The sequence below is a fragment of the Mus musculus genome, chromosome 4, assembly GCF_000001635.26.
Source record: "Mus musculus strain C57BL/6J chromosome 4, GRCm38.p6 C57BL/6J".
Lineage (NCBI taxonomy): Eukaryota > Metazoa > Chordata > Mammalia > Rodentia > Muridae > Mus > Mus musculus.
In genome coordinates this window covers 70,273,883-70,299,070 of record NC_000070.6, presented here as the reverse complement: position 1 = coordinate 70,299,070, position 25,188 = coordinate 70,273,883, and the positions used below count along the sequence as shown (strand labels likewise).

Genomic DNA, 25,188 nt, shown 5'->3' with positions numbered 1-25,188 from the left:
CTATAGACCTTATTCTAACCTTGTCAGTAGACAAGCTGCTGAGGATAGCTCAGGTAGCCTTCTCACAAGTCTCATGCCTCTGCCTTGAAGTGAGACCTCTATGTCTTTGCTCTTTCCTCCAGGTCAGTGACCTCATACAGCTTGTGAAGGACCTGCACACAGACAACCAGCACCTGAAGAAAACCATTTTTGATCTCTCTTCTGTGGGTTTCCAGGGAAGTGACAGACTTGAGTTAACAAAACAAGAAGAGGTAAGAAGAAGAGTCTTGCTTGTTGCCATGTGCTAATTGCATAGAGGATACCTGACATAGACACAGACAGACAGACAGACAGACAGACAGACAGGATACCTGACATAGACACAGACAGACAGACAGACAGACAGACACACACACACACACACACACACACACACACACTGCATGTCTATTTGAGGGAGTTCTTTGAACTTGCCTTTGCTGTGGTAGAGTCTTGAGGGCCCCGTTGGTCATTGAGTCTGTCCATGTGCTTCCTCCAACTCAGGCCATGTCTTACGTGCTTGATATCCTGTGATGTTACTGTGGCCTGGCTCTGGGTATTTGCTGCAGATGGTACATCTGATGAGTGATGTCATCTTAGAGCTCTTTGGAGAATGGCCATGGCTCCAGAGAGCTTGCATAGTATGCGTCCAGCCTTGGAATATCCATAACTTAAAGGAAGATGTCTACATACCCCACCTGCTCCCCACCCCCACGTCACTTCTGACATTTGTCTCTTTTCCTGTTTGTAACCATGCTGTACAGGGAAGGACCCTGAAGCTCTGTTGGGAGCAGGAGATGTTGAGTTCCTCTAGGCGTGGCTAGCTCATCTCTCCAGTGAAAGAACCCGGCCCCATGTGTGAATCAGTGTCATTGCTGAAGCCAGGCTGTTTCACCATGAATGCAAAGGATCTTTCCTTACAGAAGTCCCTCAGGATCAAAACTGACATTTTCCTGGGTGGACTTAACTCAGCCTGGAATACCAGGTATATAAGGCCTCACATCTATGGCCATACCATTTCTTTGGAGAGGTTTATGGGCTGTCTTCCCACTTTCCCAGTGGGAACTGCTCAGAGGTACTATATTTATGCTGTGCTTTGGCCGTCTGCTTTCTTTGAGTCAGGGATTATTATTGATCTTGGCCTCCAGGGCTCCGGATAATTTTGAAAACCAAGAGCAACGGCAAGCCACTTACGGGAGAAACAAGTCTCCCAGCTTACTTCCTCTGAGGCTGAGTTTTTAATAAGCAGCTCCTTCTTCAGCAGCTCCATTTGAGCTGTAAATGCCGAGTTTTGTTTGTTCATTTGCCCTTTGAAAAAAATCTGTTAAATGTCCCATTATGTCCTTTGGAGAATAGAGGCCTTTTCCTCTGCCCACTCTAAGATCTTAATACCAGCCGATTTGGATTTGAGTCATTTGTCAGATTGCACTTCAATTTGATGTTCCCTGTGAAAAGCTTTTTCCTTTAGCACAGTTCCCCTGCCTTCCCCGGAATGGGATGGGAGTACATGCATGTAAAGATGGTTATATTTTGGAACTGAGAGAGGAGAGGGATCCAGGATGAGGTACCGTGGGAAAAAGAGGAGACTGTTGTTCTCCGGGAGGGAGTGTCAGTCTCCTTCACAAAAAACAAGGCAGGACCAGCTGGAAATGGCCACGTTGTCCACTGCTTTCTCTGAGCAGCAAGACTTATAGGGGGAGGGAGGGCAGAGTATTATGTCTGTTCTCTTGGAGGCTGTAAATCAGAAAAAGAGACTACAGTGTACAGCTACAGTGTACTTACATATATAATAAATAAATAAATCTTTAAAAAAAAAAAAAAAGAGGCAGAGCCAGGCGGATTTCTGAGTTCGAGGCCAGCCTGGTCTACAGAGTGAGTTCCAGGACAGCTAAGGCTACACAGAGAAACCCTGAGAGAGAAAGAGAGAGAGAGAGAGAGAGAGAGGGAGAGAGAGAGTGAGTTGGGGCTGGAAGGGGAGAGAACAGAGAGAGATCTTAGAATATGGATAACTGACCTTAATCCTGTTGATTGAAAATAGCACAATCGCGATTTCTAAGCCTTCCCTTCTGATCTGATTGTGCCACTTGCATTGAAATGTGGTTTTCTCTCCTGTTGTTTTTTTTAATTGTCGTTTAGTCATTGCATCATTACCATCTTGCAGAGGAACTGCAGTTTAATGGCCTAACTACTTGTTGGCACATGGATTGCTTCAAGTGGTTGTTGCAAATTGTCTGTACACAGTCTTTCCCTGCTTTAAAGTTTCTTTCCTTAGATTGTATTCCCAGATTTCTAATTCCAATGTATACTGATACGCAGCAACCATACAGTTTGTTTTGAGCTACCCTCCCCTAACAAGTCTTGTTTTGTTTTGTTTTGTTTTGTTTTGTTTTGTTTTTAGAGACAGGGTTTCTCTGTATAGCCCTGGCTGTCCTGGAACTCACTTTGTCGACCAGTCTGGCCTCGAACTCAGAAATCCATTTGCCTCTGCCTCCCAAGTGCTGGAATTAAAGGCGTGCGCCACCACCGCCCGGCTCCCTAACAAGTCTTAAATGATAAAGGTAGGAATAGTTTGGAGGCCTAATAGATTTTGTCTTGTTTCTTTCCAAAGAGACTGCCCCTAATGAGAACCATCCCATGAGGACTTGAAGGGTGCACATTTCCTGAGTGTGGATAGTTTATGTAGAAATCATCCAGGTGACCAACTGCTATGCTGCTGTTTTAATGAGTTTAATGACAAAAGTCTCTGTTGAGGTGCACCTGTTTTCTTATATGTGTTTGCCAGTTATTACTTGATGCTACAGGAGTCACCATCATATAGGGTAATTTTAGCAGGACATAGTCAGGGTAGTGAATGTTGAACCCCATGACTGCAGCTTGTGGAACTGACATCTCTAGTTGGGGACATGTGAGAAGGAGGATGCTGACAAGATATAGTACTCAGGAAGATTAGTAGTTGCTGTCACTTCCTTGTGTTTTTTTGTTGTTGCTTTTTGGTTTTTTGTTTTTGTCATTCTGAAGTGTGGTTAGAGAGCTGGGGATGGGAAGACATGGAGATAGAGCTTCATTTAATGGAGCTCAGGTGTTAGTAAGGCTGTCACATTGATTAAGAAATAGACCTTGGGTGAATCTCCAGTAATGGCTTGTAAATTTTTCCACCTGGCGACCTGTTTTCCCCTGAGGAGTTTCTACACAGTCTTAGCCATCTAGCTGTGCACAGTGCACAGCTTCTGATAACAAATCATAAAGAAATGGGTTTTAAAGCAAGCCTTTGGTGTACACATAGTTTTACCATTTTTTAAAGATAGAAGCGAATTTAAATGCTAATGAGGTGGATGTACTTGTTTATTTTTATTTAAAGGCTTAAATCTTGGCTGAATATTTATCATGTAGGGCGTATAGGATCTGCAACATTGCTCAGAGTTGATTGACATTTTGATTTTATAATATCAATTCTATGAATGTTGCTTCATATAAATATGTTGTTCAGAAATGCAGAAGAGTGTTTAGGGGCCACTTCAGGAATTGCTGGACAGGGATGGAGAGATAACTCAGCAGCTAAGAGTGCTTGGTGCACTATAATGAGGACTAGATTTGGGATCCAAGTACCTACGAAAAACTGGGAGCCTTCAAATACCTATAACACTATTGGCCTCTGCATGTACACAGTTGCACACACATGCATTAAAAATATTTATGTATGTACAAAGACACAGATTAATACACAAAATGCAATAAGGTATAAAAAATTATTGGCAATTCTGACTTAATCTCAAGCCACACTTCATTTAACAAATTTTTAATGAGATTTTGCCACCAACTCAAATAGCAGTTTTTCAAAATTGTACCAATTTGATGCTTACACACTGAGAGATGACAAGAAAGTACTAAATCTATTTTCGGTAATTAATGCATGTGCCTATAAGAGCAGTAACGTGTGTACAGTAACTGATAGCATTCAGTAGTCTCAAATAGGAGTCATGGTGGTTGGTATTACATAGTGTGCTGGTGTGCACACTGCAGGGTGTATGTATCCACCTTTTAGAGTAAAAGCTGTGTTGAAGTTGTCTCCTGCGATATGGGCGATTGATACCACAAACCCATTAGAGTTTGAAGTTATTTTTGGTTGTCATGTGTTCAGAAACCATTTACTGTTGCTGGTGTTGTTATGACCCTCACATTCAGGTATGTGACTCTGTAGATGGGCACTGCAAATGCAGGCATGGTGGTGAGTGTCTGTGATGCTGGCACTGGGGAAGTGGAGCTAGGAGAACCAGAAGGATCATCTCAGCTATGGAATGAGTTTGAAGTGAACGGGAGCCACACGAGACCTCGTCTCACAACAAAAACCAAACAATAGTAACAAAATGACAGGATACCCAGCTTTTCTATATAAATATATCTATCCATCAGATATAAATAGTGTTAATAAAATATTTAAGGTCATTATATAAGACTTTAAGCCATTTATTGATCCATATATTTAATAAAGTAACCATATTTTTCTTTTCTAAATTGATCTATTAGGAAAGTATAAGTGACAAACATAATTTCCATCTTGAAAATATTATAGACATTAATGGAGTATTGTGTGATAGTTGGATATATATGTGTATTGTGTAATATTTAAGCCAAGAAAAATATATTTAGCTCATAAGCGTTTTGTCATTTTTTTAAGAAAATTCTTTTTGCTGTTTTCCTGACTAGTATGCTATTTTATCGCTAGGCCTGTTCTGTGCAGCAGCTTACTCGTTGCTCCTGTCTTAACTCCCACTGCTAACCTCTCCCCAGCCTCCCTTCCCCCTCTGCTCACCCTACCCAGCCTCCAGGAACACTGCTTTCTAAAGTTCTACAAGGCTGACTTGTTTAGATTCTACTTGAATGAGGTCATGTGGTACTTACTTGCTACCTAGACTCTTTGTTAACGTTTCTTACCTCTCTGGCATTGTTTTGTCTTGTCTTTTCAGTAATTTCATTGGAAGTTGTAAGAATCAGTATATTTGCCTGAAGTATTTAAGCTTGTGTATATTTAACTAACATATATATTTTAACTACAAATTTATATTGCATTTATTTAGTGTGTGTGTGTGTGTGTGTGTGTGTGTGTGTGTGTGTTCTTGCATGTGCCAGAGCACATATATTGAGATCAGAGAACAATCTGAAGGAGTTTGCTCTCCCTTTCTATCACGTGGAGGCTGAATTCAGATTGTCAGGCTTGGTGGCAAGTGCTTTTACCCACTGAGACATCTCCCCCACCTTTAACCAGTATATATTTTATAGTTACTTTTTTTTTAAACGAAAGGCTATAAGGCAATATTTGATAAATTCCATAAGAATATGTGTCTGTAAATGGAACGTAAATTCCTTTCAAGCTCCCTCATGTCCCTTTGTGTCTATCTCCCATCCTATCTACTCCTCTACTTTGTCTGCTGTGTTTTACTTAATTCTTGTTAGACTTTCAACTAGCTGGAATTATAGTGTGTCGACTCTTTGCTCAGCATAATCTTTTTGAAATTCATTCATGTTGTTATTTGAGCTAATAGTTTCTTGTATCCCATTGTTTGAATGTATTAGTGTTTGTTCATTATGATGTTAGTGGACAAAAGATGATAGGACACTCATGCCCCAGTCTTTTTGGACCTTTTTATTCTTAGGAAGTACCTAGGAGTAAGTTTAATATTTTTATGCTCCTACAAACAAGTTTAAGTGGTCTTGTTTGGTCTTTGTCTCTTAAGTATAGCTACAGGGTATAGTAGCACACACTCGAAATCCCAACACTAGAAGGCAAAGGGCAGGAAAAACATACAAATTTGAGGCCAAAATGGTCTGGGTAGTAAATTCCAGGCCAGTCAGGGATATATAGAAAAACTTATTCTTTCCTCCCCCTGCCAAGAATGCAGGAAAAAAGGCCAAGCTAATGGAGTGAGGGGGCCTCACTCGTTTTATACGCAAGTTTATTTATATCAGCCTGTGCCGTGCCTTTTAGCATCGTAGAAAGTGGTTTATGTTTAGCAGGTCCCTTGGATACTTACTGTTGTTCAGATTCATTCGCCAGAGTGTTCTGATCTTGATAACTTCTTAAAAAGTGACATTCCTAAGTCAGTTTGGTTTGGTTTGCATTTCTTCTGACAGAACAAGTTTCTTTCTCTTGGGGAAGCTAGCAAGGAATCCACCTGAGCAGAGAGAGTTAAGATGGCACTTGGCTCATACAGTAAAAGCTCTTGGGATGGAACCACAAGTATCCCATATACACAGTTTTCCAGCCAGTGGCCCTGAGCTCAGTGGCTTTTCTCCTTCCAGCTAAGTGCTGCATCAGCGGTGTGAGCTATGATGTGATTTTTGGAATAGCTTTGACTGATACCCTTACTGGCCATGGCTGCCTTGTGCTTTTTAGTTTGCCCTTGGTTAATTCATGTGTTCTACGATCAAAAAGTTTGGTTCTTTTGAAAGCTGAGCTGTTGCTTTATTGGAAATTTTGTAGTGTGCATTCTAGTAACAAGGAGTTCAGCAACACTGGGACTTTATAGCTGTTAGGCATTTCAGATTTATGCAGTATCTTTAAGTATTTCATTTCCAAAAGTGTAAAGTTACCACCAGGTAACCTGACACTCTTCTCAGAAAAATGACAGTGTTACTGGGACTGTCCATGTCATATGCGTGACGTTCTAGCAAGAGGGGAAGTGATGAAGAATTTAGGTACACTGTAAATTTCATAACTTTTTTGTTTGTTTGTTTTTGTTGTTGTTCTTAGCTATTTTTGATTCTGTCAATAGCTGTTTTCTACAATCTTGTTACCCTTCTGCAATCTGAAAGTGGGTTTAGTAAAAGCAGAATGGCAATGGCTGCAGAGAGCATGCTCAGCTTATAGCCTCTCAGGAAGACCATGCAGGGCCAGGGAAAGGCCTCCAGCTAATTTGGGGGGAACAGGGGTTATCCACAGCCAGTAGCTCTAAGTTCAGCTGATTATTTTCTCATGGCTTTGGCATTTGTTTCTTTGTATTTTTGTTGTTGTTGTTGTTGTTGACTGGAATTTTTAAGAAAAGACACCACTGACTTGTTCATAAGTCTTCATGCCGGATACTTTTTTGTTGTTGTTGCATTTCTCACACCAATCCATGCTCCCTATAGCTTGTGGCTAGCAAGGAGGATGAGGACACACTCAAATTTGAAGCGGACGTTGAGACTCCTTTCCAGAGTGACCAGCATTTGGAGCAAAGTCGTGAGGTAGGAACAGCTTATTCCTTGCTCTGTCTCACCCCGTGCCCAAGTCAGTCCGAAATCTGGGCTGTGGGGACGGTTTCCGTCTCACCCCGTGCCCAAGTCAGTCCGAAATCTGGGCTGTGGGGACGGTTTTCTGTTAATTCTGCCTGCACTGTATGTCTACTCTGTGCCAGGCGGCAACAAAGAAACTGTTCCCCTTTTTCCTCGGAAGTTATGAAGGAGGTGATTGAGCCAGTCCTGAGACATAGCTGGAGAAGGATTAGGTAACTGTAGAACAGTAAGGATCAACACCTGGATCTAGATAGATATTTGAACATCTAATCCACCCTGTTTGTTTTATGCACTAGAAACGGAGACCTGTGAGAGGAGTTGAATTATCTAAGGCATAGATTATGTCAGTGATGGAGATAGGATATGAATCCTTGGGTATGGACTCTCAGGTCATCTGATTGAAGTGCAAGGTGATCCTGATGGAACAGAGTGGCTCTCTGCAATCTCTTGACCCCTGTAGTGCAGTTTGATAGCATAATGGTCATTAACTCCAACCATATAGAATCTTCTAGTCACATTGCTACTGAACAGTTGGGCTAAAAGAAACTTGAGATACGGTGAGATTGGAGTGCCACAGGTTTGATTGAGATGCAGTAAGAGATAGATGCTGCAGGTACGGCACTATAGGTATCCAAGTTACGTACATTCACGGAGCCATGAGTGGGCCATAGCCAATATGGACAGTTGGAACGAAGCCATGGAATGGGTGCTTTGGAATCCCATAAATGTGGTTTTAGCCTTGGCCATGTCACTCCTGCATCTCCCTTCCTTGCTTACCTTCTAAGCTTGAATTTCCAGTGCCCCTCTGTGTAGGGTGTCGCCACACTGAAACCAAAAGGCATTTTGTAAGTGCTCAGCAAATAATAATAATTTCTGCTTTTATTACTATATGCTAGATTTTTTTCCTGTTTTGAAGATTGCTTATTTGATGGATTTAATAACTGAATTGGTGACAAACAAGAGCCTATAAATAACAGCTCATTTCTGTGACTCTTGTCTTCCATTTAAAAAAATCTTAATCATTTTTCCAGGGCGGAGAGATGGAGTGATGGGTAATGTGTGTATCACTAACAGTAATGATGTCAAGAGGAGTTATTTATAGACTGGTTGAGGAAATTTACAGCTTTGGAAAGGGATGCACAGATGCTAATTGTATTATCTCAGGACATGCCCAAAACAGGTTTTAGCTGGAAGTCTTTGTGGGAGTGCTCCTCTGGGAACCCGAATGACCCAGGAAGGTGGATCTGTAATAACATCTCCATGGGAATTAGGAACTTTCCACCTTCCTAACGAGAGACAGCAGAGCCCAGTTAATTAGTATGTGTCAGTAGAGTATAATAATACATGTCTGTGATGTAAATAATGTTATATAAAACATTTGATAACTATACTAAGCATGGTTGAAGACATGCACCCCAAGTTCATCTTAAGAATTTCCAAGGCATGGTCTGTGGAATGGTTGACCCCGCAGGAGGGCACCTGGAGTGAGTTGGACACTAATGCTGTCATCTCACTTTGTTTTCTGAACCATAGCAGGAGAACAGAACCACTCAGGAGTGAGAAAACTGAGGGTCAGGAAAGCGACACAGATGCATCCTGCCTTACCATCAGTGGACTTGCTGGCTTGCCCCCTCCCATTTCCTCCTTGGTCCTGCCTGTGGACCAGTTCTCACTCAACCTGCATCCTTTCTTCTCCACCTATCCCTTCCATTCTATGGTGGTGCCTCTATCTGACTGAAGACTTTGATTTGCAGATCATGGAGGACTATGCTGAGGGTGGCTGCAAAAGTGGATATGGAAGGCACATGGATTCCAATATTTTAGGTCATGATGGGGCCCAAACTCCTGGTGCCTCTGAAGAGCACACCCTAGAAGATGAGCTCCTGGGCCTGCTTGCCACTCTCTTCAGTAAGAAGGCCACACCGTTGCTGGAATCCAGGTAGACATGGGCCCAGACACCTCTTTACCTCTCGTTTGAGGAGCGAACATACTCGTTTCGCTAAATGGACTCTGACGGTGCTGTGCAGTGTACCTGGGAGCTCCTGAAATGGCTGGGAAGGAATCTTGCCAGTCGTGCAATTAAGTAATTAGGCTTCGTGCTTGTGGCTGTGAGGGGACTTGAACAGAGCTACACGCAGGCTCATTACAAAAAGCAAGAGAAAGCTTTCCCCAGAATTATTCCTGGGAGTCCCAGCAAGGGCTGCCTGGCTGTTGGCAGGGAGAGGAGTCGGCCCTCTTGGCATCTCCTCTGGTTTTGGCATCAGCTTAAAAACACCATTTCAGTTTGTATTGCTGCTGTTTTATGTTGCGCTTGAACTAAATTCTCTTCTCGCTGTATCTGCTAGGAGTTGTTCCTATGTGGGCAATACTACAGGTTGTTCTTCTGACACAGAGAAGGAGAAACAGGAGGTGCATTTGTAGTCTGTAAATTAGTCCTTTCTGAGCCATTTCCCCTTTCTTATTTCATCTAGGCCGTCCCTGGCAGCTGCTTGGGCTTTAGAGCCAGGAAGAGCTGTACTGCTATTTCTCAGTGACTCAGTTTCTCTGACTTACAGGGTGAACTAAGAAAAAATAGTGAAGGAAATTGGCCTGTATGGCAGAAAAACACAAATTGCTATTGCTTTGACCTTTGACAAGAGCCAGGCACCTTAGTCTTCCTTACATCATTGCTGCACTAAGCCCTTATGGGACCCTTCTGCTGAAAAGAAGGCAGGAACATTCTGTTTCTAGCAAGCTTAGTGAGGCCAACCCTCCTAATCCTTGACACCTAACAGTTTCCTAGCATGTGTCTACTCCAGGGACATCTTCAAAGAGAGTTGGGCGATCATAGTTGATATTGAAGACTAGAGAGTTTGTGGAGCTTCAGTATTCCCCAACCTTGGAGAGTTTGAGGTAAACAGTACCACTGCCCCATGTAGGGTCACGTGGGAGTGTTCTTGGGTGCTGTAAGCTGGTGACACATGGTAAGAATGACATAGGTTGGGAAATGTGTGCTCTTTTCTAGTGCACAGGCTTTTCTACTCTAGCTCGTTGTCAGGGAGCATGTGAGAGTTAGCTCTCATCGTATGTCTTCAAAATTAGTTAGTATTCTTAATCTCTTGAGTTGTAAAAAGTCCCAACCTATTCATGGTTTTAGAGAAAGTCCTTTTTATGAACCATCACTGAAAGCAAATCTGTGATGTTTTTTCTCAGGTACCTGCTTTTTCTTACAGTTGCCTGTTCCATAGGCTTCCTAGCCAGTACTGGCCACAGCTAGTGTTAGGCCAGCCAGCCTAACTCTGCCTATCCTTCATTTCTGAGCAGTATTCTTCGCTGTATGCTACTGAACCCATGTGATTTGGTCATGGTTCCCAGGGCCTACTGAAGGCCTGACCTGTGTACACACTGTGGACCAGGCCCTTGTTAACTATTTTACAGGCTCAGCTTTATACACTGTGGCCAGTAGTCTTTTAACAAAGATGGGGGGAAGGTAACACTTGGGGACCCAGCATTCTCTTAGCCATTGGAGAATTGGAGAATTTTCTGAGTTTTGGGGAGAAGGAGATATTCAGTATTCTCATTGGTCATGGAAATACTAACTTTATGTGTAGAAATTCCTTCTAGATGTGAGATGTTTTTGTTGCTCTGGAAAACAAAACAAAACAAAAAAAACCTAAACCGTAAACAAAGTTCCTGTCTAGCTCTGCCATTCTTATCTGTCCCCATCTTGATTTCTTTATCCCTAGAGGGAGAGATGATTCCCTAGAAATATTAAGAAGATTGAAAAAAATTGTGGAGTCTGAGTATAGGTGTAGGTCAGCACTAAGTAAAGTTTTGTGGTTTTGCTGCTTAAGTCTTGCCTTGCAAGGATGAGTGTGACAGTGAGTTTGATGACTGCCTGGGCTTCATAGTAAGATCTTGTTTCAAAAAACACCTGGCCAATTAATTCTTCCCTTTGCCACTCAGCCCAGGTAAGATGGTATGAATGTGATATTCAGGTCCAGCAGCCAGCTAATGATGTGTGTCTCTATTCATTACCGAGCCAGTGTGTGAGGACCCCAGTGTAAAACTTTGATAGACTTAGGCCGAAGACTTCCCTCATAGCTTTTGAGACTTTGTACTTTCTAGCCATCCACCCGGAGGGACTGTCAGAATGGAAAGGCTACAGAGTGACTGACTCCACCTGTCTTCTAGAATGGAACAGGAAATGGTTCATTAGCTCTCTTGCCCTCACCATTTTGAAGAGTTCACTGGTAACGATGGAGTGAGAAGGCCAGGGCAGCCTGCCTTGTGAAATGGGCTGTGTTCCCTGTTCTTTGGCTTTCACCTTGTGTGGATTCCTGGCCCTCTGCTGCCCTGGTTCCTGCCAGCCTCTAGAGGCATGATTTAGAATCTCTTTATCAAACCTTCTTGATTTTTGTGGCTCAGTGTTAAATGATACATATGATAGCTGAGAAATTGTAAAAGTGTGAAAGAGGAGCACTGAATATGCTTAAGAATTGTTTCCGAAAGGCTCATGTGATCTTGAGTTCCAACTGACGGCAGAAGATATGCCAGTTCCCTAATGAAGGTCCAATTCAGGTAGCTGAGGGCATGGATGAGTGATAGGTATAGAACCACCAGAAATCGAGGCTGGCAGGAGGTCTAAAGGTAGCAGTGGAGGCGTGGCCAAAAGGAACTGGGCAAGGCTTAGGTTGCGGGGGGTGGGGGGGGGGGAGACTTGGTCAGTGTTTGGAGGTAGGTTTTACAGTTTTACAGGTTTTACACGTGGGGGTTCTTCTAGACCTTAGAAGCCCCGAGATCTTCCTAGTGTTTCTGTCTCTACCTCTAAAACCCAGGCTGCCTCCTCTCCAACCCTAGCGTACATCGTTTTCTCCAGAGTCACTTCAACAACTGCCTCGCTGTGCTGCAAGCCTGCAGTTCCTCTCATGTAGGTACCACATTGCTCTTGGCAGTCATTAAAAAATGTACAGTGTGTTTATTCTACCTAGCTGTGTGGCTGGGATGCCCACTTCTCAGCTGTTTGTGCTGTTTTTGCCTTGGCTTCTCTGTATTGGCCACACTGCCTGCCTTGGTGCTGAGAACAAGTAGCCTTTGTTTCAGGGCTCAGTCACAGGCTGGTCCCACTTACACTTTTTTCTTCCTATTCTCCGAGACCTAGGTTAACCCTAGACCTCTGTTGTACCCCAGCCTTGGCCTGCTGCTCGTATTACCTGTGTTTCTAGAACCTGTGCACCTAGCATTCCCTGCAGTATAGCACTGAACTATACTGCAGGTTCTTTTCTCTCTACCCCACTGGCTGGTGACCCTGGTTCATTTATCACTGAACAGAAAGAAACAATCACATTTGACCCACTGTCAACTGTATATTCTGTCTTTCCTATGATAGAGTTGAAGTGTCCCTGTGCTATTCAAGAGCTTCTGACCCCTCCCCCTCAACTCCCTATTTTTTCTGAATCATTTATCCCCTCCCCTCCCTTTACTGACTTATTTTCATAAGCTTAAAGACACTCCTGATATTTGGGGATAATTACCCCCTTTCCCTTCTGATTTCACATACATTTCATCTACTATCTACTTCTTTATTCCCATTCAAGGCAGGATTACTTAAAAGAATTGCTGATATCCACAGCTTCCATCCTTTGCCATTCTCTACACCATCATAAGAGCCTTCATAGCCTTTACCCCATTTTTGAAGTCAGCAACAATTTCTAAACTGTGAAATCCATTGGCCAGCCTTTCAGCAACAGCTGGCCTTTCTCACTGGCCTCCTGTCCCTTTTCACCTCCTGCCTGCTCCCTCTTCTTTGTTAAAGGATGCTAGTGTATCCCAGAGCCATGTTCTCAGCCACTTTCTGCCTCTGTTCGTCCATGCCTTCCTGCCTTTGGAATGTGCTGTGTGACTCTGATTTCTGCCTAGTGATCCGATCAGCAAGGTGTGTGCTAGACACCTCATCCTTCAGACATGTCAGTGGTGACCCGAGACCCACCTTGTACCGGCCTGCTGCTTAGGCTCATCCTGGTCCTCTGTAGTGCCTGCATTGCCTGATGTCTGTCCCACATTGCCTAACAGCTAGAGCCCACGGTGCAAGCTTCTCAATCCCCAAAGCCCGTAGTGAGTCTTCTCCCTGACCTCGCAGATCATAGCCCTAATTCAGTCCCTTCTCATCTCCAGTCTTACCGTCAGCATTGAAGCTGCCACCATCTCTTGTTTGGACTCCTGCAGTTGTACAGGCACCTTATTTACCTTCCTGTTCCCATGTCTGCCTCTCTGTCATCCATTCCCTGTAGACTAGCCAGGCTCTCTTTAAAACCGAGATCAGGGTAACCTTTCTTCTATGTTAATACCTTCCAGTGGATTCCCACTGTCACATCAGGTCAGAACTTCTTGACTCAGCCTCTGCCATTTCTCCATCTTCTTCATCCATGTCTTGTGCTGACTGGACCTAAGCCACACTGACCAAATTTGTTCTTACCAGGGGACTTCCCCTAGCTAGTGTTCCTCTACTGCGATAGACTCACCCAAACATAGAATCAGCAGAGCCTCTGTAGAGAGGCTTTTTCTGACCTCTTGATTTAAAGAGAATTCCATTTGTATGCTTTCCCTCTGGATTCTTTCTCTCCTTTCCTCTCATTCGTAGTACTGCTTTATATTGCGTTGATTTAGTTCTCAGTGTACGCATGGCTATGTGTCTGTCATCACCTTAATGGCGTGTCTGCTCCTCTTTGGAAGAATGGAAAGTACCTTGTCAGTGTTTGTGACGTCCAGATAGTCAAGCATTCCACAGTGCTGCCAAAGGTTAAGTTTGGGAGATCAAAAAAAAAAAAAAAAAAAAAAACCTTAGAGCTCTCTTGGAGTCAGAAAGGCCCGGGTTTTAGTCTTTGCTCTGCCACTTAGCTGGGAGTTGGTTTCTGTTTGAGCTGTTTCTTCATCCAGTCTCATACCCCGTGAGGATGTTACATATTTGGAGGACCTGATACATGGCATGGCAGTTGGTTAGTAAATGTCAGGGCCTTCTCTCGTACCTTCTGCTTGGCACATATGATCAGGAGGGATGTAGAAGTACCGCTTGGGGTTCTCATAAGATCCTTGGACACCCCATTCCACAGTTCCTGACCACAGAGACATCTTAGTGCACCTGCTGTTCCCATTTACAGCCAAGCAACACTTGGAATGTTTGTCTTAATAGTCACTGCTTACCTCACATTTGTAAAGTCTTTTAGGTTTTCTTGTGTTTTATTTGGTGGTGAATGATCGTCCTCCTTTGCCTAGCTGACTAGCAAGTGTCGTTATTGCTTACCTAAATTAAGAAAGGGAAGGAAAAAAAATGAAAATTTAGTTCTGGTGCTTAGAATATCAGATATTTTTAAAGTCCATGTTTAATGTAGTTTTAGGTGGTCTGTAGTCTAACTGATTTTCACACTAGAAGTGAGTGGTGCACATGCATTTTGCTGTTAATTTTTAAGATTTGTATTGAGCTGGCTTCCGTGATGTCGACTCTGGTCATGAGATGAGCTTTCCTGCTGTCTGCAGAGCACATTGAGAAGATGGGCATGGGTGCTGCCATTTGCAGTGGCACCTGACATCACAGGGAGGGTCGGATGGATGATGTTAGCCTCATCAGCTTTCTTGAAGTGAAGCAGTAAGGAGACACTGAATGGAAAAGCAAGACAGAGAACACAGAAAGCATCTCTGCTGATGATTCTCTGTGACGGCATGACCTCCCCTCTACCTGAGGGGCCCTTCTCCTAAGACGCAGCCAGAGCCTCTAGACCATCCTTTGCCTGGGACATTTCCTCTTAGTTCTCTAGTGCTGTTTCACTCATGACTCACTGTTTTGCTTTCTTTCTTTCTTTTGATGATTTAAACTTCATCTGGGTGGCTGGACAGTTGTCTTAGAAGTTAAGAGTGCTTGCTGCTCTTACGAGAAGACCCAGGTTTGGTTCTCAACACCCACATGACAGTTCAGATCTGCCTGCAACTACAATTCCACAGGATCTGACATGCTCTTCTGGCCTCTGCAGGGACTGCAGGCACTTACTGCATAGACACAGAATAAAAATAAACACTCACACGCTAAAAATAGATAAATCCTGAACCCTTTTCTAAACTCTTCAGTGAATTGCTTTCTGTTTTCTTGCATATGAATTTTCTAATTTCTTGGGCTGTCATTTTTATGTGTATTCATGTGTATATGTGAGTGTGATGTGTGGTATGTAGTGCATGTATGTGTGCAGGTATGTGCCGGTATGCACACATGTGGAGGACAGAGTTAGTTGCCAGGTGCTTTCCTTTGTCACTGTCTGCCTACTGCTCCGAGACAAAGGCGTCTCACTGGACTGGAAGCGCATGTATTCAGTTAGTGTTCATGGCAGTGTGCTCTCAGCGTACATCCAAGTCTGCTCTCCAGTGCTTGCACGGCAGGCTCAGGCATCCCTACCTGCCGTTTCCCCTGCCCCACACCCTTACTCTGCTAGAGGACGAATGCTGATGTTGCCTTAGCTTGGCAAGTTACTTGGCCTTTGCACAGTAGCTGCTCACCTTTCTGCAGCCCACGCATGAGCAGGCCTGCCCTTTTCTCAGTATGATTTGAAAGTGTGAGACCCTTCCTGTATCTGCTGTCTACTTCCCAGCCTTACTTTCTTCTTCGCCACATAGTGACATGGCTCTTTAACTCAGTGTCATGCCTACAACATTGTGTTCCCCTTGTTTCCCCCTTTGTGTTGTGGATTAGTGACTTAATGTACATGCCCCTTTCTATCCTTGCTGTAGTCTTGTGCCAGCAGTGTCAAGACAAAGGAGTCTTTCAGCATGTGCCACATCAGCATTGTCCTGGGTGCTCTCCATAGTAGCTTTAGTACACGTCCCTGAAAAGCAGAGCCAGACACTCAGACTTGTGTATACAGGAGCAAGAAGCCAGTGAAGATGCTGTGGTTAGTCTGGGCAGCTAGGCACTCTCTGGTGGGCAGTACTCTCATGATGGAAGCTAGGACATTCATACCACAACTCTCAGCCCAGAGATCTCAGCTGTCTCACCACTCCATCTCGTCTTGCTGGCCGGCTCAGCTGTGAAAGAACCCAGGATAGCAGAGAAGCACAGAGTGCTTGAGGTGGGACCTGCTGTGTCTTCAGGAACTGTCCACACAGCTGCAGCTACTATCAGAGATGGCACATGGCAAGGAGCATTGAAGAGCGTCTGCTGCCGGGATGTTCCTTCTCTTTCTTCTCATTATTCCTGTCATCTTCATGCTACCTCCATGTCGCATCGCGTTTGGAGCCATTGCATTTGTTTGCTTGCCTATTCATTTATTTAGTTGAATTCATTTTTCTTTTCCTGCTCGGGGGTGGAACTGAGAGCCTTGCACATGCTAAGCAAATGCTCTGTCTCTTGAGCAACACTCTCAACCCTGAAGCCATTTTTATTTGAAGCCTTTGTTCCAGTTTGCTTGCTATTACTGTAAAAAGACCATGTCCCAAAGCAGCTTGGGAAGGTTGGCGTATAGTTACAGTCATCAAAGAAAGCCAAGGCAGGAGCTGAAGCAGAGACCATGGAGTCATGCTGCTTGCTGGCTTGCGCAAAGTGCTTTCTTAGCCACCAGAATGACCAACCCTGGGATGGCACTGCCCATAGTGGGCGGGTTACCCCATACCAGTTAATCAAGAAAATGTCCCTCAGGTTTAACTACAGGACAGTCTGAGAAAGCATATTGTCACTTGAGTTTCCTTCTTCACAAATGATCCTAGATTTGTGTTAATTTGACAAGCAAGCAAACAAACAAAACCTACCACAGCTTTCAAAACAATACACTTTTTGCTTTATCTGCATGCTTGTTAGTGAAGCGTCTCTTAATTAACATCTGTTTATTGAGTACCTGTTATACAGCAAGATGGGTCATGTCACCCATGGACCAGCCAGGTTGGCACCCTTCATTCAAAGACATACTTGTATATTGAACATAGGAATGGAGCCAGTGTTGTGGAACAGGGGACCCTATAATTGCCCTTTGGATCTCATTTGTTCCTTCGTACACCAATGCCGGTTCATATACCCATGTAGTCCACTTAACTGGCTTTGTATCAATCAGTATGACATTATCCATGAACTCAACAGGCAGTTTGTGAGATTGCATGAGGTTAAGTGTTTGTCATGGTTCCTGGTGTATTTGGGAACCCACTATGTTTAATGCAAACAGGTTTGGTGGCAGAAAACTTGGGAGGCTGGGTCGTTGACAAGACTGCAGCAGGAGGCTGATTCTCCTACTGTCTTCCTTTGGAGAAACAGGCCAGATCTTCTGAAAGCACTCGGTGCCCTACTTTTGGAACGCATATGCTTGGCAGAGCAGGGTCGTCCTGGAGATCACCTTGATAGTAAAACTGAGAAGGCACTTCAGCAAGTAGCTGTTCAGTTGAGAGATGAACTTGGCCATTCCTTCCCTGCCAACTCGTTCTCCAAGTCATACAATGAAGTCAAGTCAATGTGGGGAAATTGGCTGGTAAAGACAGGAGACGAAGACACGGTGGAGCTGAAGAGTGTTTCAGTGCAGACCATGGCCATAGAGGACACCCCGCATGGATTCAAACCTCAAAGCAAGAGAGATGCTTGGGCAGAGAAACAAGAAGAGGCCATTTTCAGCACTGAGCTTGAGTCAGAGGCGTTGGGTGAGATGCCAGGGCAACAGGCCACTCACCTCTCATTCCCCAGTGCCATCAACCCGGTAAGCTTTTCTATATGTTAAATATCTATTTACCGTATATGAACAAAACAGATTTTAAAAATTACCTTGAATGTTATTGCATTTTCTGTTCTGTGAAGGCCAAGTCAGTTTGGAGACTCCCTCTGCCGGTGTTGTCCCCAGCCTTCATCTCCATGCCTCTCCTCCTCTCTGCCCTCTTCCTCCATTCCCACTTTCTATCCTAACTCCAGCCGTATCATTTACCATGACACTTTGGTATTTTCACCATGAAAAGCACACATGGAGTTCTGTTTACCCATCTCTCTTAGGTTTTATAAGCTGGGATATTTCCCCATGATGGCTGCTTAAGATTCCACTGGACCAGAGTTTCTACAGTTCTTATCCCCCGAAGGGCATTTCCGGTTTAATGTTGCAGTAAAATCATAATAACTGGACTTTAGAGGAGGATGAGAGCCTGGCTTTTATTTTAGGGGAGGACCTTGTGTGGGAAAGACAGGATTCTGGGAGTTTTATTTCTATTGGATGCCAGATTCTGAGTAACTCAGAATTCACTTGACTGAAGGAAAGGGCCTAGGCAGGGCACCCACTGTGTCTGCCTGCAAGACCATTCCTGTTCCCTTGCCAAACTGCTCTCCAGCCACAGTAGCCCAAAGTGGAGAAGTGTGATTTTGCTGAGTGAGTGAATGTCTGTGTGCTGGCTTTCTCTCTGAGATGCTCTGTAACCTGTAAGTACAGTCAAACAGCATCAGGCTTTCTCCGTAGTGTCTGGTTGGACGCGTTCACCGTCCTTTGGGGAAAGGGGTTGGGATTGAGAATTCCTAAGCAGAGATGTGTTCTGGTGAAGAAGCAAAGAGGTGATGATTCTGGTACCTCCCTGAAGGCTGTGGGATGCTGGGTTCTGACAGCTGTTTTGTAGCAGAGAAGTAACTGTACACACTGCTTCATAGCATCAGAATGGAGAATTACGTTTATTTTCTGACCACTAAATTACTGCTTTTGTGCCTTCCAAACAGAATTAGATATATCATTAGCAAAATTGCTTTTGATTGTTTTAAATTATACACCAAAACTGTAATTTCTAGAAAAGGTTTTTCTAAAGATATCAGTAGAGACTAAAACAAAAAAATATATATACTGCCATTATATTAATGGTACTCAAAATGCAAATTTGTGCAATTTGGCTAGAATAGAACTGCTCTTCTGTGCCCCAGCTCCTTCAGTTTGTACCTGTGTATTAGGAAACCTGGGTAGGTTTAGTTTTTGTCTTTGTTTTTATGTTTGCTTTTTTCTATTGTGTGGGAGATGCCATCCTGTGTTCTGGAAATTGGATAATTGAATTGACTTAATTTTTCTAAATATATTCATTTTCTTTTTTAAATAAAAACTATCTTTGCCATAGTTTTAAAATGGGAGAGATTTTTATCTATTCATTTATGTTTATCATCTGTTTTGTGTATGAGGGACTTGCTGAATCTATTATCTTACTTAATTTGTTCAACAAATATATGTAGGTATTATAACCACTGTACATAGGAAGAAACACAGTGCCCCAAGACTTACAGAACTGTTCAGAATGGCTCCATTGGTGAGTACTGAGAGGATAGTTGCTTGCTTGGTTTCAGAGGAAGGCAGACATTTGCTCCCTTTGTGGACTTTGTAGTGGCAGAATTGGTAATCCTGTTCTTAAGCTAGAACTCTGATATGTAGTTAAAAAGAACATCAGAGCAGAGTAACGGTAAGTACTTATCAAGAGGTCTTTATACTCTGCTTGCTTTAGGCTTGGCCTTAGCACCTTGAATAGGATCAGTGCAAACCAGACTCCTGGGTTATATGCAGGCATAGTGAGGTAAGAATGCAAGTGCCTCAAGCAGCATGGATATATGGCAGGAGCTCAGAACATGTGAGTTCTATTCCTAAGAAAGGACTTCCAGTATGCATCATTAATATGATGGAAGGTGGGACCGCTCCAGTCCATACGGCAATGTTTTATGTGGTTATTTCAGAACTTGTGTTAGGCTGACTGACGGCAATCTTCCAGCTTCAAATAGGCTTTGGCATTTGTGCACTTCAGATCTCTTCTTTGCTGCCATATGACACACAGATTTGCATCCAAGAATAAAGATTGGTGGAGACCCAGGACCAAGAAATTGACGGTTACTTCCCAGTCCTCTGCAGAGGCATCCACCTCCCCCCAAGTGATTCCTCTCACTTCCTCAGACTGCCCTTGTTCTTGAACATTTTTTTCCTCTTCCTTGGAACCTCAGGGCAGAAAGCATTTCTCTTTTCCTAACAGCCTTGGCATCCGAAGAGCTGGCTTGACCCCTGAGCCTTCTTGTTGTATGACAGTGGAGTAGCTGTTTAACATCTTGTTTCTTTGAGAACAAGCATAATCCCCCTAAGGAATACCCGTTCTCCTTAGTCGTCAACCGTGTTTCCTACCTGCCAAGTTCTAAGCAGCCACTAATCTACCCTCTGGTTCTGGACATTTTCTGTAAATGGACTCTTGCAACATGTGACGAGATTCTCCACTTCACTTAATGCTTTCAGAATTCATTCATGTTACAGCATGAGACAGTTCTTTCTTTCTATCACCATGTATCATGCTAGGGGAGGGCTATTGCACATTTTACTTTGGGTATTATGCATTGTATCGCTGCTCGTATAGGTGTTTGTATGGACAGTGTTTTTACTTCTCCTGAGTAGATACTCAGGAGGGAAAATGATGGGCCACGTGGTTACGCTCTGTTTAGCCCTTTTGAGGAGCTTCAGATTTCCTGCCTCTACCATTTACCTTCCTCCAAGCAGTGCATGAGGCTGTCAATTCCTCTGCCTACCACCCATATATAGTACCATCTCTGACTCTAGCTCCCCTAGTGTTGATGAAGAGGTATGGATGGGTTCTGATGAGATTTCAGTTGCATCTGTCTGAAGGATGGTGATGCTAAAAGTCCTCCCATGTTTATGTTAGTTCTGGTCCTTCTCTACCAGAGACATGTGTATCTGGGTCTGTTTCCTAATTTTTAATTGAACCATTGTATTTTATTATTATTGAATTGTAATACCTTATATATTCTAGGTTTGAATTCCTCCTCATTTTTTAACTATATTTAAAATTTGTCACTTGAGAGACACCTTCATCTTACTTCTAGAGTATCTACTATATACTGAGTTAAAACCTATGAAAAAACCCAAACCCTGGGCCTTACTTTCAAGTGTGGATGACAGTCAGTAAATGTGGATTTTCTCAAGCATTATAGTGATGCTGGTATCCTATGGGGAAAATAGCAGGGGACACTGAGTGTGTAACAGGGAGCCTTGGGTTGGACTTGGAAGTCAAGGACTTATCCTCTGAAGGATGCCATGTTTGAATTGTCTTGATGAATGACATAGTAGGGAAGTGGTGGAGGTGAGCAAGAGTGAGTGTTCTAGACAAAGCATATGGTAAAGCTCTGAGTTCAAAGAGCATGGCATTTTATGGAATGTATAGAAGACTAGTATGCCCAGAAAGTAAAGTAAAATTGGGACAGGCATTGACTGCTGTACTTGGTAGGCTTTGGTGTGGACAGTGGTGACCTTTGACTTACAGTAGCCAGGAACAAATACAGTTTTTAGCAAAAAACGAGATAGTGAATTTGCTTTTTGCTGTAGCTGAATTAGAGAGACTCAGAGTAAATTCTACACTGCCCAGGAGGCTGCACAGGTGAGGGCTAGGGCATTAGAGGTGCCAGAAGAAGATGAGGAGGCTTGGAAGGACTGAGGCACCCTAGGACTTGTACTTACTGCAGCTTGCTGTGTAATGAATTGGAGTGAGGAAAATAAGGGGTGTTTCAAAGAGACTCTTGGCTTTCTGGAAGGTGCAGTGAGAGATGGGTGTAGTAGCTGATGTGGGAACCTGCATGGTGGGATGTGGCATGATGGATTCAAGGGGTCAACACCTGTAAAGTTTTCATCTGGGCCAGGCAGGCTGGAACCCCTGAGGTTGAGAAATACACTTGTAGCAACACAGTCAGTAGCCACTTAAGGAATGGACAAGCAAGAATGTAAGACAGATGGGTCTACACTAGGAATGGTAGGAAATGAGGAAAGAGATAAAGACAAAAACAAAACCATTTCCTAGAAGATTGTGTGGCCATATTTAGAGTGTTTGGATTATCCAATGAAATCCATGGACCAAGGCCCAGAGAGCGTCTAGGGAAGACTCTTGACTGTCGGTGTGTATGTTTTTCAGGGAGGATGGGGAATCTTCCAAAATCTATGCCCTCTCTTAGGGATAGATTCTATTATCAGACTAGAGGTGTGGGTGAACAATTTGAAACCTATTTTAAAAACACAAGTATGTTGCCCATGAAACAAAAGAAAGTGTGTTTTAAGCATACTCAGTGCTATACTTGTCTGTCTCCAGGATGCCGAGAAGACGGGCTTGTTGATCCAATTAAAGACACCTGAGTTATTGGAAAATTTATATAATCTTCCTGCTTCGCCAGAGGTGGTGGTGGCTCAACTCCAAGGCCAGGTTCTAGAGCTGCAGAGGGAGCTGAAAGAATTCAAAACCCGCAACAAGCAACTCCATGAGAAGCTAATTCTGGCAGAGGCAATGATGGAGGGGCTGCCGGTGCCCAACTCTGCGCTGGTGAATGGTAAGCATCAAGAAAATGTGTCTCTGTGAGCTGGGTGAGCAGCCGACGGGGCTGACTAAATGCTAGTCCTGTTGTTCAGAATTGCAGAAAGTTTGTATATAAATTCTGTGAACGGCAGTGATTAATCTTAACTCCTGAAAAATGCACAGTGGAAGAATACAAGAAAGGGAAACAAATCAGTTGATTTCTTTTATTCTGGAATCTGGACTAGTGTGTGGGAATTGTAGTATTCTCAGGTCCTGGGAGGAGGGCTCTCTGCTGCATTCCTTTGAAATTGTGTATGGGTGCCTAGGGTAGTGTTGTTATTGTTTTGCTGTTTTGGACCATTTTTTTCAAACTTGTTCTTCTTTCATATATTATATCCCAGAGTTTCCCCAACACACACCAGCCCCTCCATATCCCCCCCCACACACACACACACACACACGTTTATTTCTCCTTTTTCCTTTGAGAACAGAACAGGCCTCCCATAGACACAGGTGCTTGGGTTTAAATCTGGGTTTTTTTGGGGAGCCTAGCTCCCAGACCTGTGAGAGTCTTAGTAGGTGGCAGTCTGGTTTGTAAGTGATGGTCTTTTTACAGAGTTCTCTGCCTAACCTGAGGCTGATCTCAAATGCTGCTGACTCTGTCTATTTTATACAAGTAACCCACTTCCCTACTCATGACTCTCTGAGACCTGTGGAGAATCCAAAGACTTAGGCAAAACACCTCAGGTGGTGTCTCCTAGTCCAGGATAGTAGTACTTCAAGATCACAGACCACCAACCCTCTGAGAATCTGGAGAGTATGAAGAACCCTCATAGAACAGTTTAGGTCACCACAAAAAGTAGCATTTACATTTACCCCAAAGGTTCAGGAACCTACTAATATGCCTATGTGGACACTTGATATTGACTCCTACTGTAAGCAAATAATAGTCACATGATAAAGCTTTATCCACCAAGGAAAGGTTAATTAAACCCTGTAAGCCGAGGTCTGTTTAGGCTCTCTGGCGATAGGAGCACAAAGGAGATGAGGTCTGTTTCCAGTTTATGTGTTTGAGTGTGTGAAGACAGCTTATAAGGATGTGTACAATGCTTGTGAAGACTGCTGTGGAGAAAAGTATAGCAGGATGAAGCTTGGGGAATGAGGAGTCAGCTGGGCTCACCAATGCTCAGGAATGTTGGAATGCTCTGACAAGATGGAATTTGGTTGGAAACTAGGAGGTGGCATCGTGCTGGTCCTTCTGGGAGGAGGGACAAGGGGAAAGGCCCCGGTGTTGCTTGATACGTGAGGACTTCGGTATAGAGAAGGGAGAACAGTTATATGGCTGGTGCGCATGGCCTGTGAGATAGGCAGAGATGTGTGCAAGATGAGGTCAGTGAGCAGCAAACCAAGTGTGATTCAAGAGACCATTGTAGGATGCCATCTTCACAAGATTAGAGACTGTTGGAGGCTTCTGAGCCTCAGAGGGACATGGTCTGACTTAAGCTTTAAAACAGGAATTGACAAAGTACTGTATTTGGGGCAAATGAAGCTTGCTGATTGCTTTTGTGATTTAAGCTTATTGATACCTAGCCCCATTCGTTCACATATCATTTGTACTGTTTCATTATGAAGTGGCGTTAAAGTTATGCTGGTGACCCTAAGGTCTGAAAGTGTATTACTTCACTTTTTGAAGGAAGGGTACAACTTGGACTTTAAAGGGGTAGCTTCCTTTGCACTCTACTGGAAGGATGTGGTTGCTTTTCAACAGCATAGGAAAGACCACAGGAGAGGGTGGCTTGGGGGATGCTAGATTTCTGGTTAAGAGTTTGTTGGACATCTTAGTAGAGACTTTAGGTAGGCAGCTGGCAACTGGTGAGTTTGGTGTCTAGGAGAGGCAAATAAGTTTGAAAAGAAACCAGGGAACAGCCGTGAATACCAATATTTGATATTGTGTAGCTCAGAGCCATACTTTGAGGCTGGGCATTCCAGAGGTTAGAAGGTCAATTGAGGAGGAGCAGCAGGTGAGGTGGGATACCAAGTACTGGTGGCGTCTCAACATCTCAGAAGCCGAGTTAGAGCGATCGATAGTCAGATATTGATAGTAAAATGTGGCTTGAGGATATGCCTTAGTGATTACTAAGGCCTTCCTTTAAGAAGAAAGCTTTTGTGGGAGGGGCTTGATTGACATGGTTTACAGAGAGAGAGAGACCATGAAGGTGAGAAGGTGGAGACAGCATGGATAGACACCTGAGGAATTGTGATGTTAGGCTAGATAAAGCGGTAGGGCCACCAGGTTCCATGTTACCAGTGAATCTGTAGAGACCCAGTGAAGCAGGGACTGGGATGACTGAGGGAAGAAAGAGCGATCAGTCAGCAGGCAGTCTGCTGCAGGAGCTGCACAGTGGGGATATCTGGAGGAGTAAGTGGTATGCACATGGGAGCAAGGAGCACAGGTTCGTATAGACCCCCTAGGCTTAGGATACCAGAATGTAGGAATAATAACCTCAACCTCAGAGGCGGCAGGAGAAGCTGTTTCCATGAGACAGCCCAGGTTCTCTTAGAGCAGGAACTGAGACGAATGTTCAGAAAGCTTGGCAGTTTCTAGCTTACCAATGAAAGATTCGA

At 43.7% G+C, this 25,188-nt stretch overlaps 1 protein-coding gene across 2 annotated transcripts in view; it reads left to right on the top strand.

Moving 5' to 3' along the window:
* The window catches only part of Cdk5rap2 (CDK5 regulatory subunit associated protein 2), a 193,581-nt gene that overhangs the window by 111,365 nt on the left and 57,028 nt on the right, over window positions 1–25,188 (top strand). For both annotated transcript variants that reach the window (NM_001313762.1, NM_145990.4), the window contains 5 exons: window positions 123–251; window positions 7,144–7,239; window positions 9,042–9,226; window positions 17,549–17,981; window positions 22,363–22,597. In NM_001313762.1, coding sequence (NP_001300691.1) covers window positions 123–251; window positions 7,144–7,239; window positions 9,042–9,226; window positions 17,549–17,981; window positions 22,363–22,597 — 1,078 coding nt within the window. The remainder of the gene's footprint in view (window positions 1–122; window positions 252–7,143; window positions 7,240–9,041; window positions 9,227–17,548; window positions 17,982–22,362; window positions 22,598–25,188) is intronic.